The sequence below is a fragment of the Megalops cyprinoides genome, chromosome 1 (genome assembly GCF_013368585.1).
Source record: "Megalops cyprinoides isolate fMegCyp1 chromosome 1, fMegCyp1.pri, whole genome shotgun sequence".
NCBI lineage: Eukaryota > Metazoa > Chordata > Actinopteri > Elopiformes > Megalopidae > Megalops > Megalops cyprinoides.
The window spans coordinates 16963479-16984476 of record NC_050583.1 but is presented as its reverse complement, the minus strand read 5'-3'; the positions used below and the strand labels follow the sequence as shown (position 1 = coordinate 16984476).

General features: G+C 45.5%; 2 protein-coding genes across 4 annotated transcripts in view; both read right to left on the bottom strand.

Moving 5' to 3' along the window:
* Positions 1-4: 4 nt before the first annotated feature.
* On the bottom strand, positions 5-2447 carry mif4gda (MIF4G domain containing a). The gene is made up of 6 exons (XM_036551796.1): positions 2398-2447; positions 1362-1459; positions 1080-1189; positions 807-962; positions 466-558; positions 5-283 (listed from the first exon to the last, which is right to left on the bottom strand). Exons 2-6 carry the CDS (start codon positions 1441-1443, stop codon positions 56-58), a joined length of 669 nt encoding a protein of 222 aa, XP_036407689.1. The 5' UTR covers positions 1444-1459; positions 2398-2447; the 3' UTR covers positions 5-55.
* Positions 2448-7068: 4621 nt separating this feature from the next.
* grb2a (growth factor receptor-bound protein 2a) overlaps positions 7069-20998 on the bottom strand; it is a 33926-nt gene continuing 19996 nt past the window's right edge. For all 3 annotated transcript variants that reach the window (XM_036528387.1, XM_036528406.1, XM_036528396.1), the window contains 4 exons: positions 16105-16202; positions 13053-13175; positions 11573-11741; positions 7069-10919 (listed from right to left, as the gene is read on the bottom strand). In XM_036528387.1, coding sequence (XP_036384280.1) covers positions 10734-10919; positions 11573-11741; positions 13053-13175; positions 16105-16202 — 576 coding nt within the window. In that variant the 3' untranslated portion in view covers positions 7069-10733. The remainder of the gene's footprint in view (positions 10920-11572; positions 11742-13052; positions 13176-16104; positions 16203-20998) is intronic.

Genomic DNA, 20998 nt, shown 5'->3' with positions numbered 1-20998 from the left:
GGGTCTGCATGTGCCATTCCGCCTCTTTTCTCCTCTGCCCCGGCTCCAGTAGGCCTCAGTCAGCCACCTCACTGTAGTAGTACTGGTGTGCGGAATTGCTGAGGCTCCAGCCTCCGGCTCGAAACTCCAGGATCTCCAGGAGCAGCAGCCTGGACATGGAGCTGAGGCCCTCCTGCAGCAGGAAGCCGTCGCGCAGCAGGTCAAACAGCTTGTCCATGCGCTGCCCATTCATCTTCTCCAGCTGCTCGCCGATCCGATGCAGCTGCACCACCAGGCAGTCAACCTGACCGAGGTCACAGATCAGACACACACACACACACACGTCAAAGACAGCATTAACACACAAATAAGACACACAATATCTTATGTTCACATGACTCCTGAAGGTGCCTTCAAGCTCATTACACTAGTGTTGAGGATTTTGTATTTCTTGCTGTGGTGTGGTGAAGGGCTGAGCTTACTCACCTCCTCCTCATTCAACAGTGAGTCAGCCTGGGCCAGTCTGAACAGACAGTCATACACAGGATTTACAAGGACCAACATCGGCATATTGTTCACCTGAAACATGAAAGACACAATATGATATATCTATATATTTTAATTAGGTAACACAGTGTAACGTGTTTAACTGATGCCTGATCTATCGCTCTCTCTCCCTCCTATTTAGAACCACTTTCCTGTCATTATCTTTGAAGTCACCTCACATAGCCTACTTTTCTCCAAGTTTGAAATCACTTCTAAAAAGGTACAAACTGATACAATACTAATATAGAAAAGGGGGCTTAGGGTATGACTGTAGTTTATACCTTGAGGTAGTCAAAGATGTTGCAGATGAAAGTGACGTAGCACACCCACTCCTGCACCGAGCGTTTACGTGTCTCCTCTCTGGCTTCAAACTGCTCCTGCAGGCAGTTCAGCAGGTTGTATCGGAACACACTAGAACTGGTCTGCTGGGCCTCCACCTGCAGGGGGGGGCAAATGAGCAAAATCGCAACAGCAGATGATCACCACAATCAATCACCATTCGTGTAAGAAACTATTTTCATGGTCTTTCACGAGCCGACTTACTGCAATTTTACCTGGACTATGTTGCAACAGATGTGGCCTGCCTCTTTACTGAAGGCTCGATCCTTTAGAGAATGGTCAACGATGATTTTAGACACCTCTTTCAGATCTACTGAGCTCGGATCTGTTTAAGGACAGTGAAATTACGTACCAATTCAATTAGATAATTAGTTTAACAAAATTAAACTACCCATGATACACATTTCAGAAGGTGCAAAATGAAGACACTAATAACTTAAAACCAAAAAACTATCGCTGCCATATAATCCACTTACCCTACACTTATACAAACTGACCTTTGAGTGTTGTTTTGAGTAGATCCTGAGTCTCCATGTCAAAAGACTGTATCCGATAATCCTCATCACAAGAGTTCTCCATGCTGTGCAAATGACAGCTATAACCCACACGAAAGAGATGAAACATACATACTATAAGAATCTGGCAGTTAAACTAAGTTGTGTACGTAATGTAAATATATATATTTACATTACGTACACAACGATTGTAGCACTGTATCTAATTTCCCTTTCTACAACTATTCTACAACTTCTCTTTGATGTTACAAAACCATATCAGTGGGTAGAGTAGGGGCTGATATACACTTAAACGAACATAACATGGCTGAATTAACTCCAAACAATAATTTGCCATGAACAACTACTGTGACGGTGCGGAGGTCAGCAAATTCTTAAGAGGAATAACTAACGTTATAGCTAATATTGAAAACACATAACTGGCTCGACAGTAAGTTATTTGAACAAATACATTAACAAGTCCTTAATAATACAGATTGTGTATCTTGATGGTGAGTGGCCATGGCTATTTTTAGTGACAAGAGTACCACTCTGAGCTGAGACTGTTGTGAGCCGCCCTAACATTCACTTTCCCAACGGCAGACCCAGCAGTCCAACTGACGTTAACGTTGGTGGATAAAACAGACTAAAGACTTCGAGAGTTTGAAAGGAGAACGTATCAAACTGACGAGTTAACCAACTAGTTACCTGTGCTAGGCAGGTAACGTTAACTTACGTTGTAGACGATTGACGGCTGTGACAAAATGCCTCGTTACATTTTTGGGCATTTCAAGCAAAAAGCACTGTACCGTTAGCGAATAGAGCAAGCCAGTTTAACTCATACCTTGCTAACTAGCTAGCCAGCGAATGTTGCATCGGGTAAAAGAAAAACTCAGAAAACTACTTTGCTACGTATGATTTGTAACGTTACCTGTAACGTCTTACTTAGGTTAAATACTACTCTACTGGGGTGGTAAACAATTAACCCTCAACAAATGTTTTTGCCAATAAAAATGTCCAAAACACTTAGCAGGCTTACTTGTCAGTATCAGCCAGGCAAAAGAGATGTTGCCATCACTCCCTGCTTACATTTCCTGTGCTTTGCTCCATGACTTTACGTTGCGTAGGCGTGGCGCATTTCCTATGAGCGCAAGCCCTCACTGGAGGAACGCAGCAGGGATGTGTTAGGCTAAATGTGATGAAAAATGTGGAACATTAACCGGCCGCCTACTCACAACTTTTTACAGCATAATGCCAAGTTGCCACCAAGACTGGAATCATAATAGACTTAATAAAACGAAATGTATCTTTTTTTTTGTTCTACTACCTCGCTTCATCTCTTCAGACTGTATTTCCTGGATTTCCTCAGAAGCGGTAATTGATTGGCTGAAGTATTATGCAAAATATAAGATTGATATAAATGTTTGAACGAGAGAATATTTCAAATATACTTTTACTAATTATTTGTAAAGGCACGTGTAGTAAGAGCTGAAGTAGGTTTGCACCTGCACACACATAAGACACGTGGAGTCAGTCTCATTTATGACATTGAAAACAATGGTTTAAACTGATTATACATTGACGTGGTAATGGTTTTGCTTCCACTTCACATGAGAGGATCTTGAGAGGATCAAGGACAGTCTGCTGAGAACAAGAAACAGGAGGCTGTAGCCATCTGTGGCTGGTGGATTTCAACGTTCCCCTGTGGTGGATGTAAATTCCAGTGGTGCATTGTTGGTCTGGACCAACATGCTCAATCCCTGCACAACTGGGCCAAGGTGCTGTACTGCAGGGCCATTCTTCTGTGACTTACTGAATATGGACCAAAGTGTCACTATGCAACAGACCACCCGCTTCTTAAGTAGGAGCTGACCATGTTCAGTGAGGCTGTGGGTGTGATTGTATGACTCATTACAACAGTATGCTTTAATAAAGAGAGTCCCTAAATACACTAGAGAGAGCTCTCCAAAGATATCAAAGACTTTTATGCACTTTTATGTTTACCATTTGGACACATGCCCTATAAATAATATAGGTCTTAACAGTTAAGGATTAAAATAGGACAGGATAATTTGAGTAAAACTGAGTGGGAGCTGGAGATTTTCCTTTGTTACAGATTTAATAAATGGTTTGATATGGAATGGTACAGAAAATGTGCTCGACTCAATAACTAAGAGGTCCTGCGATTTTTCAAATATGGGGAAAAGTACTGAAACATCAACTCTTTGCATCCTGCATGTGCATAGTAGTTTCGTGGCTTGATGTTAACTGCAGTGAAATATATTGCTCAGAATAAAGAATTTGAAAATCTGAATGTGCATCCTTCCTTTCCAGTCACCGTGCAGTGATAACAGGCTCTCACCACCAGGTGGCGATAAAGTTGCAAAGCATAACCAGCGGGACAACACCATGATTGAGAAGAGGGCACCTAATTGGTCGTCCTCCTCTTATGATCAGAAGGAATGAACATATACCAAGCACCACGAGCCATTTGCCACCCAAACAATTTCCTTGTATATTTGTTTTTGAATAAAGCATCATTAATGAACAAAACATTGTGTAATTCAGATATTGTACCGCATCCGAAATAATGACATTGGTAATTTAGGTGGTTTCAATGGATTCAATTTAAATGTGCTGAATGGCATGCTGTCATCATTATATTTTAGACTCATAATATTAAGTATGTTCACATGGCACCTGCTTTTGTCCTTGGAAGTGTAGAATGCATGTGAACCTCTAGTGTAATTCTAGAAATTAAGTTTTTACTATGATATCCTTGTTTAATCAAAACCAGTCCTTATTCTAACAAAAGAAAGTTTGTATTTACAAATTTCATGTATTTGTTAGAGGAATTGATGTATGTATCAGAATAAAGATACATAAATAAGAATCAGTACATGTGCAAAAGTAAGTTGCAGGAGAACAATCAAGGAAATAATTATGATCAGGTGGGTAAATATTTTGGTATCAAGTTAACCAATCAAAGAGCAAATCTCCATGACAAAGTTTGGTGTGGTGCGCTCTGATAAAAAGGCAAGCAATCAGGACATTTTGGTCTTACCTGTATAGGTTGGTATAATACACACCATGATCTGAAGAGACCTTAGAGGACTTCTGGAAGAAAGTTATCAGTGCTTTTCAGTCTGGAGAGGGTTATAAAGTCATTGCAAATTTCAAGTCATTGTATTTTAGGTTCCATCAGTCTACTGTAAGGCTGATTTATTAAAAAGGCCATAGTGACTCAACCTAGATGTGGACAGCCTTCAAAATTATCCAACAGATTAAGAAGAAAAATTATACAGGAGGTCAAAAAGAACCCCAGAGCCGCAACCAACATCTGCAGGCTTTATATGTAGACACTGACATCAATGTCATTGCAACCTGAATAGCAATTGTATTCATGGGGTAGGTAGCCAGGAGGAAACCTTTGCTCTCAAAAAAGAACATTGCTACTTGTCTAAAGTTTGCAAAGGACCACCTGGAAGATCCTGTAGATTTCTGCAACAATCTACCCTGGCTGGATTAGTCTAAAAAGGATCTTTTTGGACACAACCAAAAATACCACATTTGCCAAAAAACTTAACACTACCCACCACCAAGATAACATCATCCCAATCTGTTAAACATAGTGATAGGACAGGCATGGTTTGGGGCTGCTTTTCTGTCTCTGGACCTGGACAAATCGCTATCATTGAGGAAACCATGAATAAAGCCTTATATCAAAATACTCCAGAGGAAAATTTAATTTGTCTGTGAACTGGAGTTGCAATGAAAATGGATATTCCAGCAAGATGATATTCCTACACAATCCAGCAAACTACCAAAGAATGGAATAACAGGAATAAGTCTTGTATTTTGGATAGGCCAAATACAGAGAAGTTATGGCAAGATCTGAGGTGGGCTGTTCATGCAAGACAGCCCTGAAATCTGAAGCAGGTGTTGCAGGTCTGTAAGGAGGAACAGGCAAAAATTCCTCAAAGATGTGAGAGACTCAATAGTGACCACAAGAAATATTTGTTTTGACATCATTGCTACTAAAGGAGGTTGAGCTATTGAATCAAAACGTTCACTGCTGAAGATAAAGGTTTTGAGTTTGTCACATTAACATGTTTTGGTAAATAATGAAGATCTTATTTTGTGTGTGTCTGTTCAGGTTATCCTCATCAAAAACTGAGATTTGAAGATTTTTCCAAGACTATTTGTCTGAAACATACAAAGAGTTCATATACTCAGCACTATGGGGCAGGGGGTTCTTTTTTTCGCTGTGGGCTTGAGCTGTCCTCACCATCTGCTCCGCCTATTACAGTTAATTGTCAAGAATCTCACCAAATAAAAAATTTGAATAAACTGTGAACAGCACACCAGTGGAGCACTATGAAAGAAAACCACCGTCTGCAGCAAAGGCTAATCTCTTGCACAGATAAGATTTGGCCTGGGTACAAAGAGGAATATTTGCATGAGGTGAGGCTATACAGCTAATGTCAAAGAGATTTTTCCAACCCCCCCTTATTCTACCCCCCATCTCCAATCAGACTGACTGATAAACAAAAAGCACTTGGCAATCACCTCTCCCACACCCATTTGGAACCCCTCCCCTCCAATGCTACCTGAAGTGAGTCACTTACCTGGTGTCACCCCCCCCCCTCCCCTCCATAGGAGGAATCGACTATCCAGGCAAGTCCATTCAGGCTTGAATGAGACTAATACATCCTCTCACTTTTCTGTCAGTAGAACAGGATTTGTTTGCATGCTATGAAAGCATTATCTTCACATTGCTGAGTACCAACCCAACTCATTCCACTACATTCTCTTTCCCAGCAGCCAACTGTGGAGCTCCTAATAACCCCTGCAATATCAACGTAGAGTGAGCAAGCAGACTCCTAAAAGTGCACGTTGGCAGGTAAACCAGTGCAAAGAACACAGATAGTGATCCACTGAGCAGTGGAAAAAGGGCATTGTCAGACGAGCCATTTCTCCCCCTGATCTCAAAAAAGTTGATGAGTGCATGTCTAGTGCAGGCTTCAAGAAACCAACAGGCCCAAGAGCTCGTTTCAGTTCTCACAGTGAAGGTTCTGGTGGCTCTGTTATGGTGTGGGGTGCATTCTCCTGACATGGTTTGGGTCCACTACACCACTTAAGAGCAAGGTAAACGTCAATAAATACAAAGCCATTCTGAGTAATCACCTTCATCCTGTGGTGAAGTATTTCTATCCTAATGGAGACTGCATCTTCCAGGATGACAAAACCCCTGTCCACTGGGCACAAGTAATCACTGAATGGTTTGATGAAAACGATGTAAACCATCTGTCTTGGCTGTCTCAGTCACCAGATCTCAAGCAAATTGACCAATTATGGGAGAGTGTGGACTGGTGCCCAAGACAGTTTTTCCACCACCATCAACAAAACACCAAGTAATGGAATTTCTTGTGGAAGGATGGTGTCGCATCTGCCCCCCTAGACACTTGTAGAATCTATGCCAAGGCACACTGAAGCTCTTCTGGCAGCTCATGGTGGCCCAACACCCTATTATGACACTGGATGCTGACGTTTCCTTCATTTTGGAAATTATCTGTATAATATTCCTCTTTTTAAAAGTGGAAAATGTGTGATTCATGAACTGAGTCCTCACCCGTTTGCCCCACCCCTTAGATGGATAAGAATAAAACCCAAGCGAATGGAAAACTACATGCGCAATACAGGCTACATGGTGATTATTTTATTATTCACAGTTATTGTCTATCCACTAATATGAAAAAAATGCTGCATCAGATTTAAAGGGATAATCACACCCCCTTCTCCAGGTATATGTACATGAAACACCTTTATGTCAGATATACATAAACTCCAGCAGTAAGTCCACAATCACATGGTCCTCGATGGCTTCTGCCACTTTGCAAATACAATTCAGGACGAAACTAGGAGACAGGTTGATAACAAGGTTCAAAGAAGAATTGGCTGATCTTTGTAATTAATTCTGAGAATAAAAAATCAAAAATGAAACTTGTGTGAAATCATCCAGGAATATTGTCAGCGTAATTGAATTGACCATTTCAGTGGCTTCCAAAGAGGCACATGGCTGCAATTGCACCCACAGTCTAGTACACGGTAACTATGGCTTACATCTGAATCCCCGTTTTTCTGCTCAGAAAGACTCACATGGCACACAGAACAATTATTCTCTTTATCTCTTTTTCTCCAGATACGCATTTTCCTCTTATCTTCCAAAACGTTTCAAACGACAATAAACACAGCTTTTGTGAGAGCTTTAACAGAAGGATTAACACACAGGATTAAAACTGAACTCGCGGTGAGCTACTTGGAAGCAATTCAAAATTTGAAAAGAGCCCCAGCAGAAAGGACACTGGAGTAGGCAGGAAGGTGGGCAGTGCAGTGCAACAGACCAGCATAGCGTGGCTACTGTAGATTACATCTGGCTCTGTCAGTCTGTTACACAACCAAAGGTCACATGCCACACTGGAATTAAAAAACCCCCCCCATTTGTAAAAACATCAAGGCGGCAGGCCTTTACAGAAATGACAAAATATTATAATGACCTGCCGTTACCCCGTGGATGAAATCCCCCAGATTAAACTTCCCTCTTCCAGGGTTTTGCGAGTGTAATGAGTTGATGAAGAGATACTGCATGCTTCATCCTCAACTTCTGCAGCTAGGCTAAAGCCCTCGACCTCACGGCCTTCATTGCGCCAGACCAGAACTGCTCTGATCGAGGTCCCACCGCGGTGGACGTCCTCAAGGGAAGGACACAGATGTGCGCATGTGGCTGACGTTTCAGGCCCGGCGAGAGAAAACAGGCCACAGATTTGGGGAAGCGAGGTTAAGCGCGGCCGCTCTGACTCCATCTTAACTGCGAAGGGCTGCTCTCAGATTGTGGTGGTTCTGTCCTATAGTCTTTAGTGTGGCATAGCACACTGGGCGCATGAGTGTACTGTACTGCTAGTCTTCAACACACATTGCAGAATCCATTTCAAAACACCTTGGCCAGACAGAGCTGATGTTAGTGGAGGGTAACATCAGCATGGCATCGTGAGGTGAGGCAGAGAGAACAGAAAAGCCACTGACAGGCAATTGGGGGGGGGCGGGGGGGGGGGGCGCAGAGATTCATGCACAGCTGGTGGCCTGCCAGATGGGGAACACAGGAGAGGATAAACAGAACAAAAATAAACTAATCACCAGATCATGGCTGAGAAATCTGGGGCTCTTGCTAAACGATCGCGAACAGCCCAGTGCTCACAGACAAAAGGCATTAGAGCCTTGTTCGAGCTAATCAGGTTTAGCCCGGCACCCATTCCCACTTTATTTGATTCGTTCAAATCCAGCCAGCCGGTTCTGCCTCCAGGGACAAGTACAGAGCAAGCCTGGGGACCAGGATTAAAGCGTGTACTGAAAGTGCAGTGCAGACTTTATTCGGATTCTTGGAATTGCACTGCCGCCTCACTGCACGGGTGGGCTGCGGAGAAGATTATGCAACATCATGACGGCTACAGAGACGTGGGTGACACAATGGGAGAGAGCGCAAGACTAACGGAGAAACATGACTGAAATCACACTGGAGATGCAGCATCCCATCCCAATTACACAGTAATGGTTCAAAAAACAAAAAAAATAAATCCCAAAAAAAAAAAAACATGGATCAAAAAACAGTGTATCCTCATTCAGTCACTGCATTGAAATTGACGGTACAATTACTAAAGCCCTCTTAATACATTCAGATATCAAAACATTTCAACACTTTAAATGAACATGTCTCATTCTTTTAAATACTTCACACACTCGTCAAAACTAAACGAACAGATCTGTCAACAGGCCTCTTAAGCCACACTGGAAAATGCTCCAATACTATGTGGCATCCCTTTGCACTACATTTGCAAACACATAGCATTTTTTTTTTACCATTTCATGTTTATTAATCAAGAAACAAAAAAAGACAAGCAAAAAGCATGATTAGGTTAGAGAATGCAAACATTTAAATAATAAGGATTCCATGGTGACAAGAGCTATGAAAATGCAAGGGATGTGGGATGGGGGGGAGAAAGATGGTTATTTACAATTTTTTTCTCTCTGCAGGTCTAACCGTTTGGGGTTCACTCAGCAGGCTGGAGACACTGAAACACCAGAGATGGAAAAGGCACTATCCAGAGAGAATGAGAACAAACACTAAGTACTCACCCGTACTTACGACTGTACGCTCAATAAAGCTGATCTCAACTTAACCACAAACACACACTCTATTCCAGCGGTTCAGGGCCAGTTTTTCACTGGCAATTACTTTACATGATTTCCCAATTTATATCAACACTGTCTATATAACAAAAGGTAAATAGTGTATATAAATTATTGAGTATGAAAAAATCAAGTCAACTTTTGTCTGAAATCATTTTCTCTCACATGCTTCAATTCTCTATGTGTCCCACACATCAGCGATTTGGGGACAAAGACTACCACAATCATGACCCTACAGCAATACTGCTGGGATAAATACATTAGGTGAATGGCGGTTGGCTTATCAGATCATGTTATACATCATAGTTATTGCAAAAAAAAATTCTCCAAATTAGCAAGAATCCAGTGTAATTCCAATAGTTTTTTTTTTTTTTTACAGAAGCAGTTATTCATGTAGATTTTCCAGGGTTAGTGAGTTCAGAATAAATTGTCTATGTCTTAAACATAACACCATCTTATCTGAGATCACTCAGATAACCCAGAACTGTTACACTGACAGCTGAGCTGTTCCCATAGCTGCTCGGTCTTATCCAAGCTAAAATTAAGCAGAACATAATTTACACAAGGAAAAGAAATGCGATGAGGTAAAAAAAAGGCATACATATACACACACAAACACATATATATATATACTCTTTTAAAAGAATTTCTCTGTCATTTACTTCAAGCTCCCAAAGCTGAAGGACAATCACTGCGGTGCATTTGGTCTCGGACTTCGCTAAAATTAATTTTTTTGTTTCTTTTTTGAAAAATACATTAGATAACTGTACTTGCAAAACACACTTTTGGATTTTTCATGGCAATTAAAATGTGGAAAGAGGAAAAAAAAAACAAAAAAAAAAACAGACCAAAGCAGTGGAGAAGGCAAAGCAGCTGTGGGAGATAAAATCACTTCTCTTTTCTATTAATGTACATATTGGTGCGCTACTCTTTCCTTCTCTGTGTTTCTTCAGTCCCATTCTGCCTGCAGTGTTCTTGGTAATTAAGGTTGGTCGTTCTCAGCCGCCACCGGACTCGGTGACGGCGCGGCTCCTCCACTCCTCCTCTTCCTCTCCGGTTTCCGCTCTCCTGCGTCGCTCTCAATCTCTTTGGGGGGGGGGGTTGGGGGTGGTGGTGGGTTTCGGGGTGGCGTTACATGTTCTGGCTGACAGGTGTGACGTAATTGCGTGGGAACATGCCCGTCTGCCCGTGACAGGCTCCCTTCCACCAGTTCGGGTCGGAGTTGTCTAGAACCTGGATGAAGTCTCCGCGCCGGAACCCTAGCTCTCCCTCCTCCTGCGGGTCAAAGTCGAACAGCGCCTGCACGTATGTGGAAAGCTGGAGAGAGAGAGGGAGAGAGAGAGGGGGGGGGGGGGGGGGAGAGAGAGACAAAGGAGAGCTTAAAGAGTGTTGTGGGGACAGACGGAGAGAAAGACGAGCACTTGAACAGCGCTGTGGGCACAGAGAGGGACAAAGCGGTATGCTTTAACAGTGCTATGGGGACAGACAGAGAGACACAGCAGCACTTACCCAGTGCTATGGGGACAGACAGAGGGACAGAGCAGAGAGTTTGAACAGTGCTGCAGGCACAGACAGAGGGGGAGGAGCGCTAGGAACAGTGCCGTAGGTACAGACAGATGGACAAAAGAGTGCTTAAACGGTGCTATGGGGACAGACAGAGGGACACAGAGGAGTGCTTGAACAGTGCTCCTGAAGATTTGCACTCCTTTCAGACACCCACCAGTGCAGCACACACTGATGCCTCAGATCACAGAAAGGGGAACTGAGACGAGAGGGCAGAAGCTGCTTTCCTGTGCTCTGAAATACAGAGAAAGTCACTTGGCGGAACGCTGCCTCTTCACGCTGTGATCCGTTTCAAAGCTTAACACGCTGCAAACATAAGCCTCAGGCTCACTGCTCTCACGCGCACGGCGGTTTAACTCGGGGAGCCGCATCTGGCTTTCTGCTGACCGGCGGCCAACAGGACCCACCTGGGAGACCTGCTCTATGTCCCGGAGGAAGATCTGCTGGTTCCGTGACACGGAGGTGGAGCGGTGATAATCCACCAGCTGGTTGAGGGAGTTGAACTTGACCACCCAGAGGAAGTACTTCCCCGCCCCGTCGCGCAGGACTTTGAAGTGCTGAACGTCATTTCCAAACCTGAAGGGACAGCCCGGGAGAGAGAGAGAGAGAGAGCGTCAGCCCAAGGCAAGTGCGCACCCAGAACACTGCAACTGCTTTCCCACCACCTGTGCACTGCATACAAAGTTCATCACTGATAATCTGGCAAGATGCACCCGACTGAACCCATCCGAAATTCCTGTCCGTGGTCATGTGACTGTGCTGTGCTGCGCTGCGCGATCATTCAGCGGAACAACTTCTCTTTTTCCCCACCAACGGTGACACTGCTGTGAAAATGTCAAGGTCAAAATGTCACTGCATGATAATCTCAGTCGACACCACACCCACCGAGGACAAAGGTCCAAACGGCCAATTAACCTGATATGGATCTGCAGACTGACTTTACATACGGAGTATAGTGAAAACGGACAGGCCTGTTTCACAACACGCTCCGGAACAGCTGTGGGTGGAAAAGTGGATGTCAGGCCATTTGCCTCGGCGTTGAGGAAGTTCTGAGCTGGAAAAGAGGCTGACGCATTGGTGATGGGGAAGAACTCATCCGAGTCAGGGAGAACCTGCCCACTAGGGGGCAGCACAACGGACAGGACATCAAACAGGAGAGCCCAATCCTGTGTCCGCAGCCCTGGCATCCGACCCCTATGCAGTCTGCTATTTCACTGCACTTGCACTTGCACTTGAGAATCTTTCTCCCCATGCAGCCCACACTAATCTACGCGTGAATAAATATGCAAATCGTAAGATGCGTAACCGGCTGCAGAGCAAGCAAATGATATAATCCGTGCGCGTGAATGTCTTCTTGTTGTGCCAAGAAAAAGAAGCAGCCGATGCATGCAAAACACTGCGCTGCAGTAACAAAAATCACTGATAAAAGAATCAGTCGCCTACAGTGATAAATATCTTTGCATAATGAATGTAAGCCCGTAAAAACCCTCTGTCGCTGCGGACATTTTCCGCTGACATAATTAAGCCGAGCCATGTGGGAACCTGCTCGGCCCTCGCTGGCGAGCCTCTGAGAATGCATTATGCGAGTATTAGTTTTTTTTGCTAATTCATGCAGCATCATTACATCATCACGGACTGATAACCATGCCCCAGCCTGGGTTAAAGCAGCGCCGAGCGGGGGCAGGCGTTTCACGGCTGTTTCCTTCTTGGCACAGGAGAAAATAGTGGAGAACTGTGTTGATTCAAAGGCGGGCCAGCAAGCCTGGTTCTGGCATGGCGGTGGGAAAAGGGCATAAGAGAGCCGTGCCGCCAGGGAAATCTGGATGAGTGAGTGCTGAGGAACAGTACATGCTGAAGGAGGGTCCCGAGGGGTGCTGGGACACCTACTTGACAGAGAGGGAGAAGTCTCCCGGCGCGCTCTCGCTCTCCCGGATCAGGAAGGCCCCGTCCTGCCTCTGTTTGTTGAGAATCTCCTCCGCCTTCGCCCGCGGGATCTTCCCGAAGAACCACCTGCGATCGAGGTACCACAGATCCAAAACGACAAAAAGAAAAAGAAACAAGAAAGTGCACACATTGATGAAAGGTTTACGAAACATAATTAGAGAGCAGGACACGGGAATGCCAGGCGACCACACAACAACGTAGGGGACAGAACGAGCAACTGCACATGCTGAGCTCACACAGCTCGTGGCGGGGAAGTGCTTCAGATTCCTGAGTGACATAAAGGATTCTGGGGGGAACGGCCGTGACAGCGGGGGGCTGTGTAAGGGCCAGCGAATGAAGCCGCGAGGAGCTGGCCTGAGCAGCACCGGCAGCTGCACCAGCACCGAGGGCCGGGTTAATGATTAAAGAGTCCGCAACGAGGACACCTGGGCTCCTTTGCATGGAAGGGGAAAAAAAGTCAACAACGGTTTGATCAAGAGGTAATCCTCTTTGCATCTGTGCTCCACCACTGATCCCGGGTGCAGTTCCGCGTCTGATGAAAGTGGCGGACGAAGCGGCGCCGTTGACAACAGTGGCCAGGAAATGGGTGGAGGCGGGCCGGGCATGACTGCCCAGGGTTTGGGAATGCCAGCCTCCATCACGCACTGTACAGCACCGCTCATACACAGACACCACGCATTACACTAATGTCTTTTAGCAGACGCTTTTATCAACAGCCACTTACGTTGGTTATCATTTTTAAATGTTATCCATTTATACAGCTGGATATTTACTGAGGCAATTCTGGGTTAAGTACCTTGCCGAAGGGTATGGCAGCATAACCCCAGCAGGGAATTGAACTGGCAGTCTTTTGGTTAGGAGTCCTGCTCTCTACCACTATACTACACTGCCGCCCATAGACCAGTAACTCATCGCCCTGCCACTCAGAGTCCCACTCCGGCCTGACAGTCTTGTGCAAAAGTTAAAACTAAGTGTTCCTGAAACAGCTGACTAGGTCCATTGGGTCCTGAATGATTCATTAAAAAGGACTGAGAGAAACTGGAGGCTGTGAAAGGGAGGCGTGTGACATCACAGGACAGAGGCGAACGGGAGAGCAGCCTGGGACACAGAGCCAAGCAGCTGTGGAACAGGGACCTGCTGCCCCAGCTATAGCCGGCTGGCGCTGGAGGTCTGTGCACTACTGGTAGCTCTCCAAGACGAGCCAGGAGGAAGCCGTGCCTCTGAGCTACGGCAGGGGTAAGGATCCAAAACGCCAGCAAATGGCTCTCAGTTTCACTCCACGCTGAGCACCCTTCAGCGGAGCCTGGAACTGAAACGTGAGCCTGTGTGGCTGCTGTCCTGTTCATCAGATACTCTGCACGCACGTGAGCTGTTGGCAGCACTTTCCTCTTCGTGTCCTAAGCTGTTTGAACAAAGAGCCGTGGCGCCTTTGATGTACCACAGGCAGTGATGAGCATTCAGCCTGAGGGAGGAAGGGCAGCCTGACAGCTCCACTCTGGAGTCTGGCAGGCATCTCTCCCAACCACCAGCTCACAGCCCAGTCCAACCCAGCCAAAGCTGCCTGAGTGGCATCTTTCCCTAACCACTATCTCACAGCCCAGTGCAACCCGGCCAAAGCTGCCTGAGAGGCATCTCTCCCTAGCCACTATCTCACAGCCCAGTACAGCCCAGCCAAAGCTGCCTGAGAGGCATCTCTCCCTAACCACTATCGCATAGCCCAGTGCAACCCAGCCAGAGATGCCCGACAGACCATTTCCATCCTCTTTAAAGATAAGGGCCGCCTCTGTCCAGTTTCCCTTCCCCGAATGACAGCGACCTTTAGCGAAGGCGCCGGCGCCTTTTAATGGACTGCCACGGCTCCAGCCTCCGTCAGAGGGACAGAGGATGGAGGGAGACGTTGTCTGCGCAGACAAACACACCCCCGCGGGACAGCCGCCGTGCCCGATGAGCTCCAGAGATGACGCAACAGGACCAATATTTCATCTCTGCTAAAAGCCCTAGCTGCATGGTACAGGGAGAGCTAACATGGCGCACAGCGCTCAATGGAAATGCATTTAACATTACAGTGAGACATGACTGCGTTGTTAATGGGAGCCACCGAAGGCATGAGGCGGCAGAGTGAAACCGGGACTGAAGCAGCATCATGCCTGTATAACAGTGCACATCCACATGTGAACAGGCAGAGACAAGGCCAGGAAATAACACTATAACCACAAAGATGATGGGCCAAAGGGTTTTTATACTTTTTTTTTTGTATACTCTCCGGTTTTAATACTTTAACCCTGTACTTCCACAGAAGCCGCAGCTGCAAAGGGAAGGTTTTCCACTCTCTACTGACAAGAGAGTATGCTCTGGCAACATAAAAACAAGGAAAGACTGAAACAGAGAAAACTTTCAGACACCTTATGTCTACCGTCTTTTCAACTGGCTCCCTTACCAAGAGCTATACAGCATTTTTCATTGTTACATTTTATCAATTTGTACAGTTGGATATATGCTGAAACAATTCAAATTCAATAGTTTTCTCAAGGGTACACAGGCAGATTTGGGTATTGAACTGGAACTGGAACTGGAACTGGAAACCATGTGATTATAAACTGAGTCACATGAACCAGCGGTCAACCCCCCCTTCCTATACAAATGAAGCAGGTGTGAAAATAGAGCTGTAGCCTTAGCAATGAGAAACCGCAGGCCTGAAGAAGCGACCAGAGGGAGACAGCAAGTCCCACCTCACCACAGACAGAGTCTGACTCACAGCAACTGCACGGGACTAGGTGGATGAGAAAGTGCCTGGTCTCCCAGGACTCCATAGGTTATTTCTGCCTGCTGGACAGCGTGAGCATTTCCTGGTGCTCTACATGGAGCTCTCTGGATGAAAGGCCATGGCACAAATACTAACGTAAATGTGATGTGAAGGCGAGAGAGTAGAGGACGTTCAGGGCGGAGGAGGGACGTGTGATGGAGAGTGGAGCTGTCCCACGGCTCCCACACTTACGGATGTGCTTTCATTTCAATGTAGTTCTTGGGAATAAAACCATCTTTCCCGTTCAGCTCTGCCTTGTACCAGTTCTGGTCACACTCCTCATTCAATACCTGCAAAATAAAAGAAAGACGTACGTAGGCGGTCATCAAACAATACAATCGTGTGTATGTGGGCGTGCGTCTGTGCCTGTGTGTGGTGGGGTGGGGACTGGTGCTGTCACTGCTAAGACTTTCCTGATGTGGTTATCACTTCAAGTCAATTTCTCTCCCCCTCTAATAAAGGTAAAAGGATGAGACATTTACATTTATTCATTTAACAGATGCTTTTATCCAAAGCGACTTACATAGGTTACAGTTCTTTACAATGTTACCCATTTATACAGCTGGATATTTACTGAGGCAACTGTGGGTTAAGTACCTTGCCCAAGGGTACAGCAGCAGTGTCCCAGCAGGGATTGAACCGGCAACCCTTTCGGTTACGAGTCCTGCTCCTTAACCACTATGCTACACTGCCGCCCTACAGAGACAACACACAAACCGCCAGAACTAAAACTAACATACATCAGGTCAGTTAAAAAAAATACTGCAAAACACCACCATCATGTTTTTTTTCACTAGTCCTGAGTAGGATTACTGGATCTAATGGCATACACTGATATTTAAAAAAAAAACTCTAGTCAGGGAGAAACTGACAGAGAGACGCAGATCCATCTTACAATGACATAAATGTTACAAACGTTTATGATGCAAAGATGCAGATTTCTGGAGCAGTCAGTCACCCTGTGACCTGTGGCACTGTGCTCACTGTAACATTGGCAGGGCACCGTGCTCTCTCCCACCTCTGTCTGCGCTGTGCTCCCAGCTGCCTGTGTCTGCACAGTAACATCACTGGGGCACTGCGCTCTCTCCCTCCTCTGTCTGCGCTGTGCTCCCAGCTGCCTGTGTCTGCACAGTAACATCACTGAGGGACTGTGCTCTCTCCCGCCTCTGTCTGCGCTGTGCTCCCAGCTGCCTGTGTCTGCACAGTAACATCACTGGGGGACTGCGCTCTCTCCCGCCTCTGTCTGCGCTGTGCTCCCAGCTGCCTGTGTCTGCACAGTAACATCACTGGGGCACTGCGCTCTCTCCCTCCTCTGTCTGCGCTGTGCTCCCAGCTGCCTGTGTCTGCACAGTAACATCACTGAGGGACTGCGCTCTCTCCCGCCTCTGTCTGCGCTGTGCTCCCAGCTGCCTGTGTCTGCACAGTAACATCACTGAGGGACTGCGCTCTCTCCCGCCTTTGTTCACAAAGCAGAATTGCCCTACAGCTTTTGAATGCAGAAGCAAATACACCAATCACAAGTTTGACTGCAGTAGAATGGTTAGTGGATGATGAAGATATTTCTCTATCTAATTTAAAGAGTGGTTTCACACTCACACCCAGGTCTGACTCAGAAGATGGAGATACAAAAGGGAAATAAAAAACAAAAATCCCCTAGAGCTTTAGTTACACCCAGCAACTTGTCCAGACTATTTCCACAGACTTCCACAGTGGCCCTAGAACTACGATCATGCATACCGTAGTTGTCAAGCTAAATGAAGGCCAGCCTTACAAGTGTGCCATATGACAAGGTTACAGTTTAGGAAAAGAAGAGTCAATAACTGGCCCAGGAGGAGGAGCGGAGACACTGCTCCGTGGAGATGGGATTATCAATCAGTGATGCACACAATCCCGAGGATGAGCAGAGGCAAGAGGAATCATTTGCAACCTCTCTGTATGTTTCCAGATCAGGCACCAGCAAGACAGACAAAGACAGGAGCAAGCCCATGTGTGTGCGCCTACAGCAGTGCAGACATTTTATTCTGCACCTAAATCTGCAGCTATTATTTATGACAACAGGCTGAGACACAAACAGCAGCAATATAAATATACGAGACTAAGAGGACGGAGGCTCCACAGCTTAGCTGCCTGCATCACAGTACTATGAATGGGAAGGACCAGAGAGTTATAAAATACTATGCTTTGTGGAGAGACTGTATTTCAATCATATTTTCTAATTTCATTGTCCACAGGGAGGGATCACATGATTCACACGATTACCAAAATCTCAGACATGTTCTCCCAAACTTCAGCAATTCTGGATTTTAATGTTAATGTTTGTATAATGCGGCACACAGGTGGTATTGTAGTGACTTGTGCATATTACACACCAGCTATAAGAATCATCCCTCTTTCAAACAGACATTCCTCAAAAACCGGTGATTTAATTATGAAATAGCAAAGATATAAAGCAACAGTAACTCAGTTCAGCAAAAGTGTTTACAGAGTCACAGTCATAACTTTTTTTGTGCATGGCTTGTTAGGGTGGCAGTGTAGCGTAGTGGTAAGGAACAACACTCGTAACTGAAAGGTTGCTGGTTCAATTCCCTGCTGGGGTACTGCTGCTGTACCCTTGGGCAAAGCATTCAACCCACAATTGCCACAGTAAATATCCAGCTGTATAAATGGATAACAAGCAAAAAATGTTAACCCATGAAAGTCGCTAAGAATAGGATCATCTGCTAATTGACAATAATGTAATGTAACATAATTTATCTGAAAACAACCCATACGTACGTAGCTGAATACACATTAAGACATTACATGGGAATAAGCAGGTCTTGCAGTAAATCGCTCTCAAAGCTTCCACTTCTGTTGTGCATGGACTGTTATTACTAGGCTACTAGGTTACACTAGGCTAATAACCGTCACACACTGCATCCTTACTTTTCATTAGCTTCATTAAAGACATTTTTTCCTGTTATGTTGAGGTGCTCAAAAGTAGAGCAGCAGAAGTACCTTCGAGCAAAGTATGGCCTCAGTAAATATCCAGCTGGATAAATGGTTCACATGTAAAAACTGTAACCTACGTAAATTGCTCTGGATAAGAGCGTCTGTTAAATGACAATCTAATGTAATGCATGTTGATATCGAGCTTTGTTAGAGTCACTGGATGTGGAAAGAGGCGTCCAGCGAGGCAGGGACAGTCTCCCTTTCTCACAAATACAAGTACAAATGAATATGTATGAATGGATATAAATGATCCCCACAAAGACCTGAGGGTCAAGGTATTCAATTTACTATCTGATGACAGCAAACATGGGGAGGTGTCATTTACATTACATTACTGTCATTTAGCAGGCACATTTATCCAGAGTGACTTACACAGATTACAATTTTACATGTTACTCATCCATACAGTATATGTGGAGGCAATTCTGGGTTAAGTACCTTGCCCAAGGGCACAGCAGCAGTGACCCAGTGGGGAGTCGAACCTGCCGTTTCAGTTACAAGCCCTGCCCCTTACCACTGTGCCGGACTGCTACCCCATTTAAAAGAAAACAAAATGTACATTTGTACACTCTATTTGCACACTCTGTAAAAAATACCGTTAAGGGAAACGGGGCTAGTTCCTATAATTAACGATGACGTGCAGAGGTATGAAAGCAGAATTACAAAACTCTCTGGTAGCGTCAAGAAGGAGGCTGTGGGTGGTAAGACACACAGGGCATTTCGGGTTCACTTCTGTGAGCATCACTTGCAAATTAGTTAAAAGAAAACTTCACACTATGACTTGAAAGACGCTCTTCGAACACAGAGTTACATGTGCGTGGGCTAACTCGACAGAGCTGCTGTAACAACACTCCTGAAATACCTTAAGCGGACTGATTCAACATTACAGGGCTATGACTAGCTAAAAGTGACTTTCCACTGATCAACGTCAGCTGCAGGTCAGCTGCACCTGGGGGGAACTGGAGGCATTTCGACAGCAAATTGTCCAATGGCATCTCGTAGCATATTGGTCAACCCCTTGATTTAACTGCAGGTTTGTGCAGAACCTAAATGAGTCAGGTGGGACTAGGTGTGCACATCCTGTTTAAAACTTACCCCTGAGCTACGCAGTACGGGCTTGTACACACAAAGTTTCATGCTTGAAAACAAATTTTGCCTCCAGAGCTGTACACCGAATCTGCATAAACAGCACAATTCGCCACTACCTGTTCGTTTTGGTCTCTCCAGAACTGGAACGACAAAAGAAATAGGATTTCTTTGTCCATCATAGTTTAGTGAGAAACCACAGAGATCTGGCAAATTATAATACTGATTCCTTTATGAACAAAATGCAAAATAATTGGGTGAAAGTGGCACTGGAAGTAAGCTACAGGGTTATTAGCAGTCAGCAGTATGTGAGAATTAACCAACTGCAATTCAAACCACCACACTGGGTCACATGAGAACAGTATAGGTACAGCTGCAGCAGGCCAGTGAAAATCAGGCTAGAGATGGGCTGTAAGGCTTGTTCTCATCATTAAAATTAGTTATGTTCTTACAGCTGGCTTACATAAAATATGCATATGCAAAACCTGTCCTAGTTTCCATTCTTCTCGGAAAATCCCAGACGGTAAAGTTGAGCGGTTTAACTGGGGGAAGGATAAAAAAAATACAACAAACAGAAAAGGCAAGGCGTGCATGTGAGAGATGAGTGGTGGTGTGTGTTTCTGTCCCTCGCTGTGGAGGCTGAAGGCAGTGTGCCAGTGGGGGGGGAAGCAGGCTCCAGAGAGCCACCACGATAAGGAATATTAAGGACTCCACTTTCCCTCCACAGCTGTCCTCGAGCCCCCGCGCTCTCCCCTTCTCTGATATCCGCTCTGCGGTGCGTACACCCGGCCAGCTGTCGCGGAGGAACCTCAGCCACTCAGGCAGAGGCAGCAGGAAGGGAGGGGGAGGGGGAGGGGGAGGGGGAGGGACGGATACCAAAAAAGTGCGACCGGAATAGGGCAAGGTGAGAGTTCCCGCCTGTTACGATAAAGAGTCCCTTTGTGCGTTCGCGTGCCCGGGTGTCAGTCACAGACAGGGCTGAGGACAACAGAAGCCTCTGGACACGGTT

Bases quoted from the DNA above. Each gene is read 5' to 3' on its own strand.
- mif4gda (XM_036551796.1), bottom strand. From the start codon at position 1,443: ATGGAGAACTCTTGTGATGAGGATTATCGGATACAGTCTTTTGACATG. The intron at 559-806 runs GTATAAACTACA...TTCATGTTTCAG, and splicing joins ACATCTTTGACTACCTCAAG to GTGAACAATATGCCGATGTT. The intron at 284-465 runs GTGAGTAAGCTC...GACCTCGGTCAG, and splicing joins CACTGTTGAATGAGGAGGAG to GTTGACTGCCTGGTGGTGCA.